At 40.5% G+C, this 24,236-nt stretch overlaps 1 protein-coding gene across 3 annotated transcripts in view; it reads left to right on the top strand.

The window, feature by feature from the left end:
- The window catches only part of rad18 (RAD18 E3 ubiquitin protein ligase), a 35,387-nt gene extending 21,281 nt beyond the window's left edge, over window positions 1-14,106 (top strand). The window contains exons 10-13 of one of the 3 annotated variants that reach the window (XM_061727107.1): window positions 2,698-2,826; window positions 4,168-4,294; window positions 11,340-11,384; window positions 13,658-14,053. In XM_061727107.1, coding sequence (XP_061583091.1) covers window positions 2,698-2,826; window positions 4,168-4,294; window positions 11,340-11,384; window positions 13,658-13,748 — 392 coding nt within the window. In that variant the 3' untranslated portion in view covers window positions 13,749-14,053. Of the gene's footprint in view, window positions 1-2,697; window positions 2,827-4,167; window positions 4,295-11,339; window positions 11,385-13,657 lie in introns of all 3 variants that reach the window. The other 2 variants (XM_061727106.1, XM_061727108.1) reach the window with 2 other exon arrangements.
- Window positions 14,107-24,236: the final 10,130 nt, after the last annotated feature.

The raw sequence follows: 24,236 nt of genomic DNA on the forward strand, positions 1-24,236 counted from the left end.
TTAGGGCCACTTTGTTTTTGTATGCTTCTAGAACCAATAATTTAATTTATATTTTTGAATTTGTTTGATAAGAGATGCCATAGGAGAGCCCTCATTCTTGCCTGCGACCTTTATAAAGTAGTAGAGCAGTTGTGGTTACGTGTTCACCGTGTAAGCAGCCATTACCCCAGTTTTGTCCAGTCATGTCATCTGTATGCGTACATCAACACAATACAAGACATAGAAATATGTCAAAATGTGGAGAATAACTATGTGTAGTAATAAATGTGGAAGTAAATGTTGGGATGAAAATGTCACTCTGTGGTGTTTTTTTTTTCTCTGAAACAACTCTAAAAGGGTTCTTTGGCACACATGTTTTGAATAGATTTGTTGTAATCTTTTTATAGAGGACATTATTCAAAGTCTTGTGGGGCTAAATGAGCAGCTCGTTGGAAATAACTGTGGAGCTAACTTGAAAAGTGCTAGAGAAAGGTATGTGAGTCACAGACGGTAGCTTCTATAAATAGCTGCTCTGCTGTGATAACCCCTTGATTTATCAGAGAAGGAGGTGGATGACTCACTCGAGGAGCGTAGGGAATAGTGGCTGAGCAAACAGGAATGTTAAAGCAGGAGTTACACGCGCAAACACTGAATCCACCAGGAGCCTGCTGCTCTTCCTGATTGCTACAGGTCTTTGATTTTGGTGGGTGGTTATTTAGGAAACATTCCTATTGGGAAAAACAACTGCATCGAAAATTGTGGACATTCTGTTTTCCTGAGGTATTAAATTATTAATATGTTTCATATGCGTCACCTCTGACTGTAGAGGGAAAGGTTTTAACTATAATGACATCCAAAGCAGCAGCTTTTATAGTCTGTCCACCCGCAGGTAACATTGGACTGATTTAACAAGAGGGTATAGTTAACAAATGATTTCAAATGACTGAAATACTTTTTAACCTCACTGTTAGTATGATTTGGATGGCAAACCCTCTGTGGATATTGTGTAATTAAAGCTGCTCTATGTAGTGATGTCACTCCACACCATCTGGGGGTAAGAAGATCTGCTGACAAAAGAGACACTGACGATACTATGCTAATGAGAGAGGACGCTCTGACAGCCTCTCATGTCTTGCTATACCCCTTTGTCCAACTGGTGCAGTTTTCTGTACCTTTGGGAGACCCAGACACTGGATCTTCTCTGGAGGAGCAGCAACGCTTGTATTTACTGTACTGATGCCGTACATGCAGCTGAATCTAACTAGTTACCCTGATCAAATCTCCCCGTAAACCTGTACACACATCATCGCGCCACACACACACACACACCATCACTCTCATCCCCGTGGCTCTCATGTGCACGTGGGCTTACACACACTCAACCAGTTAAAAGGACATGACATGACTCTTATACGCAATGAACGTAACATAATCGCCTTTTTAAAATGTAGATTTGTGAGGATGTTTTTTGCTAACCTGGCATGTTTTCCTGCATATTACAGTCAGTGGCTGGCACTTTCTCATACAAGCTCGTCATCGCTAATGTAAGTGAAGTCAGGCGAAGGTTCTGGTTTTTTTAAGTTAATTTAATTTCATCCTCGGCTCACTGATCCCCATCACAAATTGAATCCGCTGATAGAAGCTGTAGTGGATAAAACAGGATGACATGTTGCTTCATTCCCTTTCCAGTTCCATGTAATCAGGGATTTACAGTTGAGTATATCACACCTTAATTGAACCATTTGATCACCAGTTAGAGTACTAAAAGGTGTGCGTGTAAATTTAAATGAAGCTGTGATAACTGGAACAGGCAGACCTTGGATTGCTGCCTCATGTTATCTATAATTGTCCTCGTGGAAGTCATGGAGACAGCAGTCTTAGGAGGAAAGTTATCCATTATTCCATCTCCTCCTCAAGGAGAGTCCATGGTATTCTTGCAACGTGCGGTGAGCCCCCCCCCCCCCCCCCCCTTCCTCCCTCCCTCCCTGTGTCTTAGGTTCGGCCAAGCGTGTCTTTCTAGTAAAATGTGGCTGAAATAATTCAGCTGGAAATTGTCATCCTTGACAGATGCCTGAATAACGTCAACTGCCTGTTGCGGTGGAGAAACAATAATTACATTTCTCACCTGTTTTTGAAGCATGATGATATTTAGATGATGATGTCGATTGCAGCACGTGTGGAAAATGTTCACTCTCGATTGCTTTTATATTTTTCTGCATTGCCAACTCAGAGATTGTATTCTATATTTGTATATTTATCTGTTGGTCATCATGGGTTTGCATTTGCAATAAAGGTTTTTTCTGTAGCCTGCATCAACAGTGTCCCTTTTTAAATAACAAAAAAGAAAAAAAGTTTGTCATTGTTTCCTTGCCCAGAGAAATCAGTAGTAATGTGAGTGGGCTGGTGTTGCACAGATAAAGCTGTCTGACAATGACAGACGCCCACACTGAATATACTGCAAGTATTAATACTGGTTTTCCAGAATGACAATGTTGTGAGCCGTTTGTCACCTCTTCCAGTCGATGCAGTAAAAGCACACAATCTTTGTCTCATTCTCAGCAACCATGTGGCTCTTACTTCCATTCATGAGAACACATTCTTCATTAAGATTATACCTTTAAAATAGTAACACATAGATCAAATACTGTTGCATGTTATTGGACCATTTGGATCATTCTGTTTTTGTGTGTTCTGCCCTAAATGCTGCTGTTCCCACAGGAAAGCAGCACAGCAGTGACTTCTCCCGGCTGATTGCGCAGGTTCGAGGTCGCCTGGAGACCAAGAAACAGGCGTGTGTGAAACAAGAAGTCGCTGTGGAGAGAGAAGTTCAAGAACCGCACACTTCAGGTAATCAAGCACTTATTGCTTTTCTTAAATAAAATGTCATGCCGGCCTCACTCCCAACGGTCCTGCCAACAAAATCCACCATCACTGGTGTTCAGGTTTTATCTTTGAAAATATATAAAATGACTGCTTTGTGACAGATTTGTTTTTGTCATGTCAAATTAAGCATGGGGCTAAAGACGGACATTTCTGACACATATAAAACACATTTCTTATCATGTTATAAACTGGAATACACAAGAACAACAACAAAAAAGTAAAAACGAGAAAATGTGTAACATTTTTAAAGCTTTTACAAAGAGAATAGTTTCCTAACTGCTTTAAAAGATTTAGGATATGAGAGTTTTGTGGGCTGAGAGTTTCAGTAGTGAGGAATCTCCAAGAGCGGGAACCTAATCACAGGCGAGTGTCTGTCGGCACGTACAGGGATCAGCGTCACTCCCTGATGACTTTCTTTAAGAACCTTGTGTGATTAACGACACTGACTGTTTTCTTTTCTTTTTTTCTTTTTTGGGGTTATATTCTTGCCTCACTTTTATCATGAATATGCTCTTAATACACATGATAACTAAAGCATTTGAAATAATGTGGGGGTGGTTATATAAGTTTTCAGAAAAATAGCCGCTGTAAACTACTGTCTATACTGTACTGCAGGTAGATTAATCAGCACTTTACAGATCAAGAACATATACCCTATTAAGGTAACCTATTGAATTTCAAATGCTTTGCTCTTTTTGCTTTTTCTTCTGTATGGTATTTCATATGGTACAAATGGGCTTCATACTAAGTTAAAAAAATGTTTAAATTAGCTGACTTTTCGTCAACTTTTGGGTCCGTCACTATCCATCCTCTCTGATGGGATTGTTCCTCAGCCAAAGCTAAGGCTAAGCTGGAGGTGTGTGATTTGTTGTGTTTTCTGCCAAAATTACTCACAAATCTGTAAGACCTTGTAAACAGTGTAAACATGGCGGAAGGAAACCTTTTTTCAAAGATGTGAACGGCTGTACTTGAACCCTGTGTTGGGCAGCATCCCTCTCCAATATCTGTTTACAGTAAAACAGTGGAGGTCATTCAAGATAATAAAACTATAACTATGTCTATTTTCTCCCATTTTCATTTTTGGATTTGTTAGATGTGAAACACATCTAGGTTGTGGCTATGCTCCACCTCTGAAGATGATTTGATTCAAGCCAACAATGACTTTTGCTCCCTAACGGATAACAAATTGGTCAATCTACATGTCCAAGTCTGCCTGTGTTTTAAGGGGCATTTGCTTTGCCGGCCACTTTTAAACTCGTTTGTCTGCACAGGGTGTCTGGCATGACGATGTCTGTTTCTCTTCAGATCAAGTTCCTGAATCAAAAAGCTTCTTTGTTGTGAAAGTAGAAGACGATGAAGCTGGTGAGGATCAATCTGCAAGCGTGATTGAGTTGCCATCCAGCCCCTCCTTTAGCGATGTGTCCATTAGCAGGTAAGACGCAGCCTAATGAGCTCCAAAGAAACACAGGCTAATTACCTAATGGTATTATGTTCATGGTAATTCATGCAGTTGTTCTATCTGACCTTAATTATAGTTTTGAGTGTAATTACAAAGATCAAAGATGGCCTTCTGTAAATGATGTCTACGCTCCCAGAGCAGATGACTTCCTCCACCCCGCAATTAAAAACAACACTGATCGCCTTTTGTGTGCTTTTACACCATTTTCTAGACCAGAAAGGGAGACCATTGGAATTGGCTTCTGTGATACAGTTTGAGTGCAACTTAAAAATAGAATTTAAGATTGCAATGAATCTTGAATGCTTCTGCTATATTACAAAAGAATAGCTACATTAACTCATCGTTAACGAAATATGATTCAATGCTTTAAGAAAATGATCCAGACTAATAGCAACAATCTGTGATTACTTTAGTAAATCAGTGTGCATTTCTCACAAACTCATATGATTGTCGGTTGAAATACCTGGTTGTCATGACAACAACATGAATACTCCGTTATGAACTTATGAGTCAGATAAATGTGACGGAACACATTTTATACTTAAAGTGAACTTGTGATCCAGTTTGCCAGGTGTTGATGTGAAATCATGCGAGGATTGTTTGAGCTCAGCTATAGCTCTGAGTGTGATTGCAAAGATGTAGTTGACCAGCTCCAGCACACTGGCCAGACGAGCGCCTTCATGGCACTTTTCTGAAATGATGCCAATTGCTTCTTGTTAGTGGTTTCAGCACTTCAGCAATCAGGCAACTCTTCCATTTACACGTTTCCATGTCACTGATGACTTGATGGTCCCTCACATTTCCTGTATTTTGTTGGCTATTGTAGAGCAAAGGTTTATTTATTATAATGTTCTTTCCTTAAAAAGAAAATTTAGTCAAACTTCCCAGAACCTTGTGAAAGCCACGAGCCAGACTTCTTTTCATTCATATCTAGCTTCCGCTGTGGCTTAAAGGGGACCTATTATGGCATCTAATACCTATTTTAAACAGGCCTTGAATGTCTTAAATACAAGCTTTTGATTGTTTTTGCTAAATAAATTAGAAATTCAGCCTCTGAGCCATGTCTTTATCTTCCCATTCTCTAACCTCCTTATCTATAAAGAATTCTGAGTGGGCGGGGCTATGATAATGTGCTGATTGGCTGCCTGAATGACGAGATACACCGCTACGAAAAAATGGCGGAAGCTCTGGCCGGCGGAGTTATTTGTGGGCGTGGTTTCACGCATCGGAGGCCAACCTCTGTAAATCGCATTTTCGTTAAGTAACGAAAGGGAGCCGAGTCTGAGCGGCTCGTAGATCCACATCACACTGAACGGCTCATCCGGGCGGCTGTACAGACACTGCAGAATTTGGTTGCTTTCCTCCTTCTCTGAGTTGGCAGGCTGAGGGGAGACCACTTTATATATGTTAAAGCAAGAAAAAACGTTTTTTTCATAATAGGTCCCCTTTAAGTCCTTTAACATATAACCATTACATGATGTTGAATCCACTGAAGGGAAAATGAGTTGTTGCAGCACACCTGTTTGTGTTTTCTGAAGGCATCGCAAGTTAATTAGGAAAATTATTGTCCCTGGCACACTGCTGGTTGAAGCTAAACACGTTTGGAACAGGCGCTTTTTATCCCTAACCTACGTTTTTGGCTGTGGATGTGGAGGGTGGTCTACACGGAAGGATGCCTCTAATCTCAGACACCAGGCATGAAAAGCCACTTGCAGAAAAACAAAATGTTGAGTTTATGCCACATTGTAAGCACTATTATACAATACCATGAAATCAGTTATTGGACCGTGTTCAGACATCGCTGTTTTAAGCTCTAAATCTGATCTTTCTTTTTTTTTATTATTATTATTATGGGTCAATGAAATTTAGCAGTGGCATTAGCAGTGATTGATGTTGTATTTATGGCTATTGGTAAATTAAGAAGACAAGTGTTATTTCTTGGCTATTTTATTGTCAGACCAGGGACTGTTTCAAAATAGAGACTATGTGGTTTGACCGTCAGCCAAACTCTCTTCTCCAGTATCCCTGCATGGACCTTGTCAGGTAGGATGAGAAGTGTGATTTTCCTGTAATGGGAACGCACGCTTCACTTCTGTTGTTGTAAATGGGAGCCACCACCTCAGTTTGCCATTGCAGACTCACTGCCCCCGACAGCTAGGTGATGCTGAAGAGCTGTATCCTCCAAGAAGGCCCCACAACGTCCAGACTCTCAAAGGAGTTCAGGACAGACCTCCTCCACCCCTGATCCTGAACCGCTATGAAGCTTTTTAGCTACCCTGACAACTTCAGCTCAGGTAATGTTTGAGCCAATCCCATGTCCATGGAGTTTGCTTCTTTGGAATGTGTGTTGGTGGGATTGAAATGATAAAAATTTAATTAAAAAATACTTTTATCAATCCCAGAAAGGAAATTAATTATTGCAGCAGTCATTATTTAAGTCTTTTCAGAGATTTGTTGTAGTGGTTCATCGCTGTGGGCAGAAAGGGCCTCCTGTAGCAGACTGTGCTGCAGCAGATCTCAAGAAGCCTCTCACTGAAGACCCAGCTTTTTTGAAGAGGATCCCCAGGGTGGTCCATGATCCTCCAAGTAGCCCCCGACATTCTAGATAACCGGCTGGAAAAGCACTGCTTTCTGTGCCCGAGGTGCATTATGATTTACCAGAATCTTCTCAGTGCTAATCAGAAATTGCTCTCCGTGGTATCACAGAATCCGCCCACGTCCAAGTTTCTGCCTCAAACGTTCAAGGCTACAGTCCATGCGATTGCTGGTACTGCTGTCTTTGAACTCACACAATGTAAGAAAGGAGTTGGTTAACTTGATGGCCTCTGGGGTGTTCACCAGGTTTGAGGGTTGCTGCCATGGCATCCTACCGGCACTTGCAGCCACAGCTCCTGTCAGCTGCCCCGACATGAGAGTTCAGACTAACTGTCCTCATCCTCACCTGGGATGTGGCTGAAGCAGCTTCAGAGGTGTGAGCGTCAGGTTTCTTTGCTTGAAATTCACAGCAAACCTCCTCTTTGTTCGGGCCTCGCTCTGGTATCCTCGCCATCCATTTGAATGGATGCAACTTCAGCTGGTGATCAGTTATTTCATTCAGATAAATATTCCAGGCTATGATATTGCCAGAATTCCTGTCGGTGATGACGTAATTGCTTTAGTGTCGTAATGTAGTGAGTTACTTTGTATGTTAATTTCATTAACAAACAATGCTCTGAGTATTTCTATGTAGTAATATGTAGTTGACTCCTTGATAAGTTGGTTTAGGTTTAGTATCCTAATTCTCAAAATTTTAATTATTTTTTTTTTAGCGTCTGATCCAGTCAAGTGCAGGAAATCATGTAATCATTTGTAACAGTTGGAAATATTTTCTACACCTTTCATTGAATGATTGTCAAATCACCTTTTTTTTTTATATATATATTAGGGCTGGGCGATATATCGAGATTTTAATATATATCGATATATTTTCAAACGCGATATGGTACGAGACAATATCGTTTATATCGATTTAAGATTTGCACAAATGTTTTGTTATTTGCACAACTGTCAACCTCGGTGGAAAAGTCTGCCTGTTACTGTCTACATTGTATTAATTGCACAGTGTATTTTAATTTAATTGTTATGCAGGAAAGGGATATTTGTTTTATTTTATTCAAGAAGCATTTTTTATTCTATATATGCAGGCAGTTTATTTTATTTCATTTGTTTTATACATTTTGATATTGTGCAGACCTGTTAATAAAGGTACCTGTGTGACATTTGGCACGAGGCTTTGTATTAAAACTGACTGTTTTTTTAAGGGTTTGCCTCAGAAAAAAATGAAGCTAAGTCAATTGAGAGGTTGAGAAAATAATGAATTTTCCCTGAACATTACTGTCAAATGCAAATGAAACTAAAATGTTGTGTGGTTGAACAGCCTCACAACAGCGGCTCACATAAGATCAGACATGTTGAAGGGTTGCTGGGCAACCACAGCCATCAGGCCTCAGGAGGGATGGTGACAGAAGAACCCACTGGATAAACTATGTTTGTAGCAAAAAGAGTTTTAGCAGCCCATTCAGTCAGTTGATGTGGCGTTGCAGAAAAGCACAATGACGGTGTTGCTAACAGTTTATCGGTGTTTTTATTTTTAACACCCACAGAGCGTGAATGCATCTGATCAATTAGACTGGCACTACAATAGATGCACCAAATTGATTTAGCAAAACAACCGTGTGAACGACTGCACTCAACATCTCACTGATTGCAGGAGGAGGAAAGAGGGAAATGTGCTTTTTAGAGACCGACTTGTGGGGCAGCGATGATGATTCCCACATCCACCTATCACATGATGCAAGTGCTGTGTTGGACACACAACATTCGTGAATGAACTTTACACCAAAAAAATGTTTACGTGCATTTTCTTGCATATAATCTCAGCACTTTAAATCATAATACCAGAATAAACAATTCCTGCACCATTTGCAACCTTGGGAAAGTTGAGTATATATATTATAATTGAATTAAATGGTGCATTTTATTATTTCTGGTCAGTTTTTTGTTTGTTTCATTTTCTTGTCTGGTCCTTGCATCTGAATCTTCAACAGGATACAGGATTTCATGCAGTTGTTTATTGATTTCATTTTTTTTTTAGACTAAAATTGCATTTTAGGAATACTTACAATTTAGCAACTCTAAAATGTTTTACATTTTGTAAGTAAATAAACAAGCAAACAAGGAAAATTAGAAGTGTGGGCCTTGTATCTGAACTCAAGTCCTCACTAAGACCAAAAAAAGTGCACCACGCCAGTCCAGCTCTGCGGTCTTTACACTGGCTGCCTGTCCATCAGAGGATAGACTTTAAAGTTCTGATGCTGGTCTATAAAGCTCTGAATGGTTTAGGGACCAAAATACATCAGTGACCTCCTGACCTATTATGACCCTTCCAGACACCTCAGGTCTTCTGGATCTGGTTTTTTTATCAGTTCCCAGAGTTGGAATCAGACATGGAGAAGCTGTGTTCAGCTTTTATGCTCCACACGTCTGGAACAAACTCTCAGAAAGCCTCAGATCAGCAGAAAAACTCAGTGTATTTAAGTCCAGGTTAAAGACTCACATGTTCTCAGCTGCATTTGAATGAAGCTCCAAATCTGCACCGGCAGAGCCGTCTGGGAGATTTGCCAGGCCCTGTGCGAAATGGCTGGTGGGGGCCCTCGCAAAATGTTTGGGTTTTTCGGGTCAGATCGGGTGTCTATATGCGCAATTTTAACTCTCCAATTAGCAAAATACTGGATACCTTACCCTGCCTCCAGTGGCGGAGTGTGGGTCTCAGTACAGAGGGGGCGGAGCATTCTCGATGGGCCCTTATGATAGTCATTTTAACGTTCAACAACACCTCATCCTACCCCTCAAACAACATTTATTCTTACTTTTATTGAGCCAAGCCTATAGGCCTATGCTGCAGAAAGCAGAGTAAAGTCACAAACTTGTTCAGAAGAACACACACACACACACACACACACACACACACACACACACACACACACACACACACACACACACAAAGGCCTGACAGCTGTCAATCACATGGCGCTGAAACTCAGATAGTCACGGACTGACTCAGTTCCATCTTTGATACAGATTAAATACAAAAAAAAACATAACTGGTCTAAAATTACACAATCTATTTAGATAGATATGGACACAGCGGTCTATAACATCATTTCTGAGCTCTATAATACAGAATAGCATTACACCAACGCGGTGTAACGCAAGTGTACGCGGCGAAGCGCACGTACGGTGCTCATCGTCGCATACACTACGCCGTACCCTACGCCGTACCCTACGGCGTATGCTCTGCGTCGAATTTAACGGAGAACCATAAATCAGGCTTTACAGCCAATCAGCGTTGGCTCACAGCCCTGATGCGTTCATGACAGTTGTAAAGTAAGAATTAGTCTACACTGGCCGCACAATGCACATTTTATCGTTATTATAGCCTACAATTTACGATTATATATGAACGTATCACACAAAACGGGGCCCTATCATTGGGCCCTATGAGCTTGTGGGCCCTGTGGCGACCGCCCCCTTGCCCCCCCTCTGGCTCCGCTACAGCCTGCCTCACAATCTCGTCTTGCCTCGACGCGGGGCCCCGCGCCTGCTTGAGACCCGGTCGGAGCGGTGATTTTTGTAACAAATTTATCAAACGAGCCTTTCAGAGAGGCATTAAACTCTTCCATTTTCTTTAGTTTTTTTCTTTTTTCATTCCCTGATGGAAATTTCCTGAATCTGTCTCGTTCTCTCGACATTGTGTGACAGTTTGTTCCACACTCCACCCGTCTGGATCAGAGCACCTTGTGTCTGCGCTTGGTCTGACACAGTTGTATGGAACAACAGACACGTGCAGCGACATCACTCAGCAAGCACATCATTGCACATTTGATACGCACAGACTAGTATACATTTAGGTCTGTAATGGAACGTGACTGTTGATATTTATAAGGGAAAAAAAGAAAAAAAAAAACGCCCATAGCGCGAGAATCCTTGTGGCGCGAGGCCCCGTGCGGTCGCACGGTTCGCACACCCCTTGCGGCGGCCCAGTGCACCGGTACTTTTAAGCTTGAGTTTAAAAACTTGATCATAATTTAACTCTATCTTTGTAGTTAAAACACAGTATGATAATTGTCTAATGTCTCTGAATCATCTTGTTGTTCAATTATATTATACAAAAAAACTTGCCTTGTCTATTATGGAATTTTGGTATTATGTATATGTCATCAAATGGTGTTTCTAAAAAAACGTCCTTTTTGTCAAATGTGGGAAATCTTTTTCGTGGCTTTCTTTCTCTGAAAAGTCATATTTCAGTATTTCCTTCCCTTTTTGAAGTAACATTTTACTTTTCTTTTTGATCTGGGCATTTTTTGTTCTCAGTTGGATCTGTCACAGTTCACTCACTGTTTTGAAATATTTAAGTTCCTTTGTCAGCTAAACTCTGCAGCTAATGTATTCTCTCCTTTCCCTCTTTCTCCCTTTTCAGTTCTATTTCAGACATTTTTGGTCCAGAGACTTTTGGTAACGTTGAGTAAGTTAATATCTAATTTTTCCACAATTTTCTCAAACTGTGTGTGTGTGTCTTCAGTCGTGGAACATGTGCTCCCCCCTTTTTGTGGCTGCCGGTGATTTGTAGCCTCGTCGGAGCTTTGCAAATCCCCGGCAGACCACTTCAGCCAGCCTGCAACGAGTCCCAGTGTAATGTGATTAATCACTCTTGTTGACAAATTGTTTGGGGAAATGATGGTTGGCTCTCTTTATGTAATTTGTCTTTTAGGTTCTTAAGGGTGTGTTTTTGGGGTGTGTTTGTTTTTGTGGTCATCATTTGTTTAGTTTTTTTTGACAAGTTAACACATCAGGAAATGTGTTTTTAGCCATTTGAAACTGTGGAAATCTGGCAAATATCACCAATAAATGTGATTACCCAGGGATCCGTGTGGTCAGATTGTAGCTGTGACAAGTTTACCGAATAGTCTCTTCTAATACAGACCGTTGTTGAAGAATACCATGTATTCTTAAATTTCTTTATTCTTGTTTTAATCATTTATATTTGGTATTGGATTCCTGTCATCTCAATCAAAGGGCTTTGGCAGTTCAATAAGACAGCCACACACATTTCTTCCCCTTAGGGGACACAATAAATAACTGCCCTGAACTGGAGCTGGTTCAGCTGCGGACCACAGACCAGGTCACTGAATCGTGACCTCATATCGCATCATCTCCACGTCCGGGTTGCCTGTGCTGCCTGTCGCAGGTAAAGATAAAGTAAACTGGAATACGTTAAGTACGCAGAGGAAGTTAATGTCAGCATTCAAATGCATTGCTGTATAACATCACTGTATCACAGTCCATGTGATGCTTCCTAATACGATATGCTCATTATTTTTAGTTAACTGCTGTTTAGAGAGAACTTTAATCTCCTAAGACCTGAGCTCTTGTTTTGTATGCATTTTAATTTCTTGTTGCTTCAGGCCCCTGTTAAACATAATTACTGTATATATTATGGTATGGTAACACAGCATGTCACATCCACGCATGCTATTTGAGTTTTGTTTTTTTTCCTAAGGTGATTTTCACTTCCTTTTCTTGCTTTCACTGCTGGTTGAGGACAATGTCAGTGACCTCTGAGGCCAAATGTCCCAGTTTTCGCTCAAACGTAAAATTTCACTCAACCCCAGTCATAATGCATTGGTGGAAGGTTTATGGAAGGTTTTTTTTTTTTAGTTTAGTTGGGTTTTTTTGGTCTCTGTCTCCATCTATCCACTTTTGGCATAAACTCCAATGACAGAATTAAATTTTTGAATTTATATGATTTGAGATGAAGACGCATAGACATTATTTCGGACTGGGTGGACATGTTTAGATCTGGATTTGGATCAGGGCCCCTTATATATATTTCGAAGTGATTTCAGATGCTCATTATAAGGTGCCCATGGCAGTATGAACATTATAAAGAGAATAACCTGAAAACAGCTTAGTAAGAAGTATCACGTGCCTCGTCCACATGTACTCTTGACACGGAAAGGTGTTAATCTGGGCTCAAAAATTACAAATTTAAGAAAATCTGTATGACGTTTGGCATTTTCACTGAATTCACATTAATGTTTTCATTTGATTCACAAAGCAACGTTCGTCCATTCTAATGTGCTTATCACAACAAAATAATGTTCCTTTCTCTTTGCATGTCTGTTGCATGTGAATGATACCATAATTTGCATCTTCCATCTCTTTTTTGCATTTGTTGTTTGCTGTGTGCAACATTTAAGTTATCTTTGGTCAAAGTAAAGAGGCTTTTAGTGTTAATTGACTATGAACTATTGTTTATTTGGAGACAGCTGCAGGCAAATGGGAATCTATTTTCATTTTCTATTTGCCGTGTGCATCATAATTACATTGGAGCACTTGCTGCTAAACTACTTAAAGTAATCACGGGTGGAGATGCCTGATCAGAAAATAATTCAGTCTTACAAGTGTTTAAACTTTATGATTCTCCTCACTCTAATTATGGCTTGACGACCGTCCTCTTGGCCCTTCAGCCGATATCTATGTATTATGTGCAGAGGCCACTCACCTGGTGTGCAGGGAATATGTGTAATTAGTGCACAACTGTGCAGCAAAGAGGAAGAATGTCTCACAATAAAATCAGGAGAATTGCACTTGTTCAGGCCATCCGATATTTGTCTGTACAGTGTGTCTCAAGCATCAATCAATTTACCTTTACCCCCCCACCCCATCTAGAGATTATTCAACTTAAAATGTATAAATAATAATGAGAGGTCATCTCTTGATTGTCTTTATTCACAGAACCACAGAGAGTATCTCGGTCCAAAAGCGACCGTGCAGCTCCAGCGGCAGTGATGAAGCTTCATTGGGAAAGCGACGACGTAAGACATGAGGAGAGAAGGAGTTCGCTCACATAGGAACCTGGAAACCTTTGGCCGTCTAGGGACAAACATGCACAGATGTCAAACATTTCTTTGTGATTTTCATACATTTTTATGTTTCTTTTGTTTTTCTTTTAATAAATTTCTCACGTTTTAACACTATATTGTTGACTTGTGATGTGTAATGAACTGTCCTGAGTGACAATCAAGTCCAGTTGGAGAAGGACGTTGAAAATGATGTTTCATTACACCGTAGGACATAGTACATTTAGTTTTTGTCTTTAAACTTTAGATGCAGTTTGTTTGATTCTGGATATCTACAAAATTGAGTTTCAACTTGCAGCTTTGTCAGTGTTTTCATTCAGAGAAAAAAGTAGACTAGGTAGGTTTTTTTTTTCTTTCAATCAAATACCAACTTATCCTCGTTTTTCTGGCTCAATTTAAGATCTCCCGTGCCTTTTGAGATTTGAAAGTTTACAACAAATCTGCAGCTTTCACATTGATTCTTTGGACTGAAAGACAGAAGAAACCAAGGACAGTTTAATTCAATAAACTGCTTTCTGAAACTGGGTCAGTGGGAGTGTGTACATTTAGGTAGAGGAGAGAGGATTTCTGCATACAAGCACGAGAGAGATGGCAGCTACTCTTTTGGGAACTGACCTTGATTAAAACCAGAGCTTGCCTGCAGCCTGCAGTCTGCAGTCTCCCACTTGCTGCTTCTGAATTTGCTGTGTCTTTTCTCAGATAAAGCCGTGATACTGACTGACATCACTAAACTTCAAATCAACAGGAGTAATGAGAATTATAACCTACATTTCTGATCCAAGTAAATCCTTTATTTCTTCTTACTCAAAGGACATTTAATCTTTGGCTCAGTTAGCAGTGTTAGTTTACAATGAAACCACAGGAAAGGACTTGATCGCTTTTGATCGCTGCTTTGATTAGGGGAGGCAGTGAAGCAGGCACCAATTTCGTCGATCTCGTCGGCCCACTTTTTAGGAGAAATGCAGAGACATTTGTATCAGTCACCTTGTTTGTCCTTGCGTTGGTAATGGAGGGGACATTTATCATCCATCCAGCACAAGCCTCATAAATCTGCAATCTCCATGATATCAATACTAATATATATGCTCATATTTTAAAATGACTATGCAGTAGCCTTTGGAAACCGCCTTAACCTCTCCCCAAAGTCCTTTAAGTAAAAGAAAATAAAGGATGACCCATTTTGGATTTTGTGATGAGGGATCAGCCCCATACAAGGCCAGAATATGATATCACACAGCAGACCGTTAATCCTTTAGTTGGATGCTCTGCATCGAGTTTTCTGCAGCCATCAAGAGCTCTCTCTGAGCTCCATCTCAATGATGGACAACTTTATGCAGGTTAATAAGTCATGAGTTGGGGATAGCTGAGATTTTCAGAAACGCTTGACCTTAAAATCCCTTATTTACTTAAATACATTTTTTTTTTAATGTTCTTGATTAAGCTTGACCTTTCCATGTGTCCGTAAGAGACAGTGCTTTTATAAACAGCTTCATTAGCGCCAGTGTACATTCCCTTTTTATCCAAATAGTACTGAAAATGCCAGTCAGAACTCTGATAAATCAACAAGATTGAACATTTTCTTAAACTAAAGCAACGGGACGCACGTAATGGCTGGAGACATAGTTCACATTACGCTTCTGTCTCATTCTGCATACACACAACAGCTTTAAACAGGACAACCATTCGTGGTTTCTCCTATGTCCAAGGTGTATGAAGAAGGAAAAAAGTATGACTGTTTTTATCCTGCAACTTGAGTTGTCGTTTTTTTGTTGTTTTTTTTTAGATTTTACAGCCTATTGTTTTTCTAAAGTGTTCCACGTGATACAACTATATACATAGATTTTTTTCTATTACTTTCTTACAGCCATTTTAAGTATAGTACCTCCATTTTTTTAGAATTCAAAGTACTTCAAGGCAAATAAAGCAAATAAAAGGTCTGGAGTTGATATTGGGTGTTGAGTTGAGATTCGGCAGCACATAATCTGAAACCCAAATGGTCGATGTTTGAGTGCTCATGAATGCAAAGAGCAGACAAATTTCAGGTTTTCATAGCCAAATGAAACATGGACCACTGTGCACTCGCAGAATGTTTGCTATCTTTTGGAGAACATAGAATTTTCTCCTCTCTTGCCACAAGGCAATTCAAAGTGCTTTACATAATGAAAACACACTCACTGTGAAAAGAGGGTAAATGATGCTCTGTGTGTTCAAGCTCTTTTGTGGACTTAAAGTTCTGCACTGTTACAAAACTCTAAGTGAACAAAGAGGGCTGAGGGGAACGTCACAGTGATCAATCTGTGGCAAAGGCAGTACTGTCACCCATTCCTGACACCCTTCTCTGGCACTGCATGAAGCTGAAATACTTAAGAAAGTATCTGTTCCAATTAAAATGCTCTTGATTAGTCCAAAAACTATACAAAATAATAAACTGAACTGCTAATATATTTGCTGCTTAAAACCGAATTAATGATAAACCACCTCTGACATATTTTTGCCCTCCAGGGGAGACAAAACAGGCGTCTTTAATTGGCGTTAGTTCTTTATGTTTAGTCTGTCCTGGTCTCTTTTTTTCCCCCTCCTCATCCACAGAAGAGATGTCTGCATTTCCTTGTCCACATTTGAGGTTTGTCTTCTTAAGATACTTCAGCACTAAAGATATTTGCTGAATTATTGTTCCACTCTCTGGAAGGTTGGGCTTCAGAGCCTCGCACACTGAGGTGCTGTTACAATTCCTTCATATTTCCTCTTCTTTCTTTTCATCCCTGTTATGTCCCACTTTGTCATGACACCTGCTGTACACAAGATACAAACAATCATCTCGTAACACAAGTCAGGTAGATTTCCTTTCTGTACTGTATTTTACTGGAAATGACAAAAATGACAAAAATATCACGTTTTATGTTTTACTTTGAAGTCCTTACAATTGTTTTCAGTATTCCTATTTGCATCCTTCATGCCTCCTAAACCCTTTTTTGATTTCAGGTTGGAAAATAAAGTCATCTGTAGCTGTTCAACAGAGCATATGGTACTACTGACAACACACCTGCTGTTTGGGTATTAATGTGAGGATGTGTCTGAAAATGAGCAGATGTTTGTTTTTAACCATGAGTCTGAGAGTTTTTCTATGTTAAAGGGGACCTATTATGAAAAACACGTTTTTTCTTGTTTTAACATATATAAAGTGGTCTCCCCTCAGCCTGCCAGCACAGGGGAGACAAAATACCTTTTGAGCCGATTAAAATCTGCTCCCGTCGTGACGTCACGAGATTTCACAGATTTCCATAGGTTCAGCCTCCGCTGCTGAAACCACGCCCACAACCAGCTCTCTCCGCTGCTGGAGATGTGCTGGAGCCGTGCTTCCTTCAGCCAGTCGGACGCGGCACCGCGGCGGAGCGGATCCGGGTTAAATCCAGGTCATCCAGGTTCCCGGGTGGTTTGGGAGCTGGGTCCTTGGGGGTCCGTCCCAGGCTGGACCAGGTTCATCCTCCGAGATTTTCAGGCAAATCTGTCGGTTTGATCCCCGGTAACGGACGATGCGCCGCGGATGCGCCGCGGATGCGCTCCGGAGCCGATCTGTGCGCCCGCCGTTGGGGTGGCGGCGGCCGTCGCGCAGCATCCGCCGGGCAGATCCGGCTGAAATTGCGCTGGTCGGTCCCCCGGGAGTCCCTGCTACCAGTCCAGGCGGGTTCCTGCGGTCCCGGCCGGTCGGAACCGGTCAGATTCCCCCGTTAAAGCCGCGGTGATGCGCGCTGCTCCAGCAGCGCTGCTCCCGGGCTCCCGGCGTGGCTCCGGGGCCAGCGTTCAGCATCCGCCGGGTAGATCCGGCTGAAATAGTGCATAAATGTTATTTATATACAACTCATATTTTATTTTTTTAACAATAAAGTTTCCATTTGTGAAAATTCAGTGTTGTGATAATTTACAGGCTTGGGCTGCTCTGGCGGAGCGAGGTTTATCCTCCTCCCCTGCTACACGTCATTCAGGGAGCCAATCAGCACAGAGCCTCATTATCATACCCCCCCCTTCCCTAAAAATGAGGCGCAGAAAAAGAGGTTAGAAGCGATAAAACTAGTGACAGGGCCCACAGGCTGGATTTATGATTTATGTAGAAAAAACAAGCTTTAGATTGTTTTTAAGACATTCAAGGCCTGTTTAAAATATACATTAAATGCCATAATAGGTCACCTTTAAATTCTGATTTTATTATGTAAACCACTTTGCGTTACTATTGTATGAAAAGTGTCATATAAATAAAGTTTGATTTGATTTGATTTGATTTGAACGTCTGTAGGAGATATGTTTTCATTTGTGGTTTAGATTAAGTAGGATTTTTCAATCAACAGCTGAGTTTTAATTATTTTTCTTCCTTACTGTCAAATAGGACTGTCGCCAAATAAATGCAGTCGCCTATGAAACTGGCACAATGGGAAGACGAAGATAAGAGGGAGTTAATGGAAAGGAGGCAACACGTCTAATTAACCAACTGCCAGCACGTGTTCATAATGAAAAGCTTGGCAACAACGTATTTGGACTTTGCTGTGTGCTGCAAACATGAGCACATTGTCAGAGGGTTTTTAGAACTTACAATGTTTTAATTTCGCCTTGGTTTATATATTGTGACAAATAATAACACTTCATTAAATGCTCGTTGCTGCATCAGAAGAAGAGGTTCTTATCACTTTAACATTAACATTTCATAACTCCTTTTGTTGTTTGTGAATCTTTAGTTTATTTATTTATTTATTTTTTTTACTGTGCTGACTTATCAGATTATCATTATCCACTAAAGTCAAATAAATATGCATACTCTTTTAATGCTTAGCTGAAGTTTTTCAGCTTTTTCTTTGGCCTTTTTCAGCTTCCTGAAATGTTTTCACTCAACCACAAAATAAATACCAAACACACACAATAGATGCTTTCAAGCACTCTGCCTTTTGTTGTCATGTAAAATATGGGCCCTCTGTTCAATCCTTCATTTGTTGTCGGGAACAACAAAGGCAGGGAGAAGTCTATGATTTAATGCACAGAGGGAAGTACCCGATTGGAGCGACAGTTTAAATTACACCCATTTACAGGATTAAATGGCTCCCCCGTTGCTTCAAGTGACAGAAACCTTGTCTTCTGATGCAGCACAGAGCATTTTATGAGAAGATTTAGCATTTATCAGAAAATATAAACTAAGGCAAAACTGTAAAAAGTTATTAAAACTCTGATGTGGAGCTCATCTTTATAGCACTCGGGAAATAGTTTTTCAACTGGAATCTGTACTTTTGTACCATGAATTTTAGCAGATTTTACTATGAATTCTACAGGGGACGTATATAAGATAACTATCAAACTTTAAAGGAGCATGAGGCAAGAATAAGAAATGAGACTCATTAGCGCCACGACGACCGTCGGGGGTACTGCAGCCAACAGCGAAGCCGGGACGGGAGCGAGCACGGACTCCTCACAGCACTGCAGATGATGTGACTGAGTTGTTTACGTGACGTGTGCAAGACCTCTTCAAGCATCATCTCAAGCGACGAAGTAAGTAACTAACAATGTTCATTTTAGTCTAACTTTAGTTAATTTCCTTGACAACATTAGTGTATTGATTTAGCAACATGACAGTTGTAATGTAAGTTTACCTTCCACTGGCCAAATGGTGAGTAAAACATTTCACGAGCCACTAAGCCATATTGTTTTGTAACTGTTGAGTGAAGCTAACTTTCCTCCTCGTGGTTGTATTTTACGAGCATTTAGCTTTGTGTCTGCAGCCAAATTCAGACTTTGCTAATTGCCAACATAGTTAGTACAATGCTTGCTAAAAAGCTGATAAGTAATATAATGAGGTAAGTGTGCAGTAACCTGCAAACTAGTCACCTTTTGGCTACATTCATTTTATTTTTTTATGTCAACAGGCTAGGTAGTAGAAGTGAATGAAGAGGGTTTTAGTTTTGTATGTTGTCACCTTTTTCACTACTCCAGAGTTTGCAGGCTGAACTATCATGTAACACCATTCAATGTGTGATGTGTCATTCATTGTGTCAAGTTACTGAGATAATTTGTGAAACCATTTCCATCATATGACAATATGCTATCAATAGCACTGCCCCATAACAACGTAAATACAAGAAAGAGATAAATGTCAATGTTGAATCTGAATAAAAATTACATCAAATAAAGTCATAACATTCCTTTGTGGATAATACGTTCTTATTGTCATTGTTTCTGTTTCAGGATTTTGATTTGACTCTGGAAGGAGTCAGTGGCACAGATGGAGGACACTTCAGAGGAGGAATATGTACCTCAGCCTGCCCCGGAGTCTGATGAGTCATGGGAAGGGAAAGTGTGAGACCAGGGGTGAGAGGCGGGAGAGGAAGGGGCCAAGGAAGAGGTCAATCTGAAGGTCGGGGAAGGACACGCTCAAGGGCTGAAGGCAGCAGGTCGCGGTCCAGAGCTCCTTCCAGGCCACCTGGGCGGCGGGGCAGGCAGCGCACTGTGTAGTGCAGTGTAGTACCCATTTGGGCACTACACTGCCTACAAAGAAGCCCCATTTAGGGTGGCAGACTGAAAGTTGAAACTGTTTTATTTTATTTATCTACCCACAATACCTCAAAATAACCTTGTTTTTTTACCTCAAGACTCCACTTTCATCCCAAAAGCAAAAAGTTATGTGCAATATATATTTTTCAATATTTATAGGAAATGCACGTTGTGCATTAGTTTTATTTATTTATTTTTTTACATGTTAATAATAAAAAATGTGTGGAAGATAATACTGTCTTGTCTTCTCCCTTTCTTGCTTCGTGTAGCTGAGGCCTTTATGGAGAGAACAGAACAGTAGCGTTAGAACATAAAAAAATGCCCCATAATCTAATCTGTTGATTGTTATTTTCAATAACCTTGGGATATCAGATATAAATAATCGTGTTGAGGCTTTCATCTCCATACTTCCCAGAGTAGCTGCTTCAGGGGGGTCCTTCTTCTTATAGCTGAAAAAAAAACAACATTTTACAGTCTTAGTCAGACCGCATATGTAAACAAGCTGGCTGTACCTTAGCTACCTTTGTGTCTTTTATTTTCGGTCAGAACAAAACATGGCTAAATACTTTTGCCTGTAACAACAACAACTATAATGATGATGATGATATCACCCCACCATACACCTAAAAAGGACTCGGCCACACAAGCTTCAGTGTGACTACAGTCTTGCACGGACACTGTGGCGAGATTCGGACTACAAAATACAGAGAAAGACCGGAGAATGAATGCTGAATGAACGGAGCGATGAATAAATGAATGTATGGAAAACACTGAGCTTTTTGCCATTACGGTTGATGTAGTGTGAGAGGCTTGGGGTTGATATGTGTAAGGGCTAATGTTACTACACAACAACAAACAAGTATGGCGTCAGCAACCATTCACTGTCTGCTACACAGCTGTGGACTAAGTTACTTCTTTGCGGCTAACGCTACTTACCACGTTAGGCCACTCCGACTCCTTGGTAATCTCATGTGATTTTCAAATCAAGCTCTAAATATGACTTACAATGTTATCTTACCTGGTCAGTAGGAAATGAGCCATGTCAGCATCTGTTTGATGCGTATCCAATGTTTACTCCTGTGCCTGCCCGTTTTTGCTCGTAATTTCTTTTCGACTCGCGACTTGTCTCTGATAAAGGCTTTGTTTTCTTCTTGGTAGCAATTTTTAGTGGGCTTTGAGTGGCGCTGGGTCGTTTGCCGGCTGTGGAAGAATCCATGTCTACCCAAACAGAAGTTTGGATCCACCGCGCTCGTCTTCTTCCTGTAGCCAAGCCGAGCGCCGCCGAGAACGCGCCGCCGAGAACGCGCATGCAGCGTCATTTGACGTCACATCCGCAGGACAGCGCGGGAAATTCGGGCCCAGAATTGCAGCGCATTTTCTCAGCACACAGCCTGTTCAAGGCAACGGAGAGATACACTAGAGGGCTCATTCTTTTTGGTTTGGAACGCTTCATCTGACATTATTACTAGAAAACTTAAAACGTATACGCATTTTTTTTCATAAATCCTGCTTCATGCTCCTTTAAAGGACTTATACACACTGAGTGTGGCTTTTAATTTAAATATTTGAACAGTGAAATTACTTTGGCACTCTCTGATATACAAAACATAATTATAGTGTAAAAACTGTATAAATACTAAAAAAGTATAAATATGTAAAAAGAAAACCAATAAGTTTAGTGAGTAGAAATAAAGAATATTTTGAAGGATTAAAAAAAACACCACTTTGTTCACACTGACAATAAGTAAATCTGATGAGAGTATGTGCACGTGTGTTGGTTCTCACACTCACACCTACGGGCAATTTAGAATCACCAATTAACCTACTATGCATGTTTTTGGACGGTGGGAGGAAGCCGGAGTACCCGGAGGGAAGCCATGCAAGCACGGGGAGAACATGCAAACTCCACACAGAAAGATCCCCGCCGGGCCCCGGAGTCGAACCGGGAACCTTCTTGCTGTGAGGCAGCAGTGCTAACCACCAAGCCACTGTGCTGCCCAGAAATTTAATTATTACTCTATATAAATTCTCCTGATGTCGTAGCAAACAATTCAGCCCACTTAGAGCTGTTATGGGTGTGAAATCAACTGATTGAGATCAAAACAGTTTTTGAACCTGATGTACTTTTCTGCTACTTTTCGCCAGGTTTCATCATGCATCACCACGGTTGCTACCTCTGCATTCGGTTGTAGCTTTCTATATATCTTCAAAGACACTGAAACTCTTTTTGACCTTTTTCTCTACTTCTCCATCAACATTTTCAAGGCAAACACTGCGTCTGTGGTGCTCTCTTCTTGGCATGAAACCATACTTCTACTCACAAATGGTAATCACTTTTCTCAACTGAACATCTGCGACTCTCTCCTGATCTTGTGTGGCTCATTAGCTTAATACTGCTATAGTTGGTGTAGCTCTAAATGTCACCCTTGTACTTGAAAATTGGCATTAGTACATTTTTCTGCCTTTCTTTAGGTATGTGTTCACCCTCTAAGACGTTCTTAAACATTTGTGTTAAATATTCACTCCTGTGTCTTGAAAACACTCCCATACCTTTACTTGTAGCCTATGTAATCAGACAGCTGTCGTTCCAGTCCTCTTTCCCTTCCAAAGCTGCTCTTGCTTTAATGCTATTATGCACTATTTGGTCTACAGGTTCTACACCTTTTACTCTTTTCTTTATTCAGCTGTTCTCCAAAGTGATCTTTCCATCTTGCTGTCACACTCTCCTCGTTTATACGTACGTTTCCATCTCCATCCTTAATAACCCTAACCTGCTCCACATCCTTTCCAGCTCGATCTTTCTGTTTTGCCAAACGTACCTTTAGGAAATGTTTCTCTCCTTCCTTAGTGATCAATATCAAACAATGACTGTAAAAGAACAAAATATGTTGTTGGATTAGAGAGCAGGTTATGGCTTTTTTGTTGTTTTTTTTTAATCATAAAATTGGTCAAATTCTGTCTGATTGACGTGGTCAGGGTGTGACTCACTTCTCACCAAAGGACAGCTGGGACAGGCTTCAGCCCCTCGTGCTTATTTTTAAGATGCATCTGTTGTTGCAGGTTTGAGAGGATAGTACATGCTATTCCTCTGTGAGCAGATGGCCACTTTTGTTAAAGGCCTCTGTTAACATAAAATTGCAAGCTGATTCAAACACACTATAACGTAGTTGACATGAAACAGAGTTTAGATGGAGACATTTTTCCCCATTTATTGTTTAGGTGTCTAGGAGATTTGAGAGAACGTGTTTTTCTACAAACCGACAATTACAACACGAGCTGTTGTATTAATACCTCAGAAGATGGCCTAATCGTGATTAAGTAGTTCATAATGAAAGTAAAATTCTCCACATATTTGAGTTGGATTCCTTAGAAGGGACTTAAATGATGTCTTGCACTTGCCTCCATCCTGACTGGCACATTGGACAATAAACGAGGCTCATCATCATGTATGACATGGCTAAAGTAGGAAGCGATGAGTAAGACTCTGAACTCGCAGGGATCCATCAAACTAACACATTTTTAAAAAAGGTAGGTAATAATCCCCATTTTCTCCCAAATTTCATTTCAATGATTCAAATTTTAATACAAAATAGTTAAAATCTTGTTTTTGTTTCCTTTTTCGAAGGTCACCTTAAATTCCACGGTTGTGAACTGCTCCCTAAACAAGTGGTTGTGTAAAGACTCAAAAGAAATCTTTTTCCTGCCAAAAACACTGAGACATGTTTCAGAAGTGTTTTTGTGTATATTCCTAAAAGTCAAGAATGAAACAGCACAGATAAATGTCATCACTCGTTCAGCCAAAGAAAGAGTGATGAAAACTGGGAACAAAAAAAAAAAGCTTGAAATCTTGAGAATATGAGTACAGTTTTCCACTCCGAGACACTCCGAGCGTGTCAGCTTGGAAAGATGTGTGACAGATCTTGGCC

This window comes from Cololabis saira, chromosome 8, assembly GCF_033807715.1.
Source record: "Cololabis saira isolate AMF1-May2022 chromosome 8, fColSai1.1, whole genome shotgun sequence".
Classification (NCBI taxonomy): Eukaryota; Metazoa; Chordata; class Actinopteri; order Beloniformes; family Belonidae; genus Cololabis; species Cololabis saira.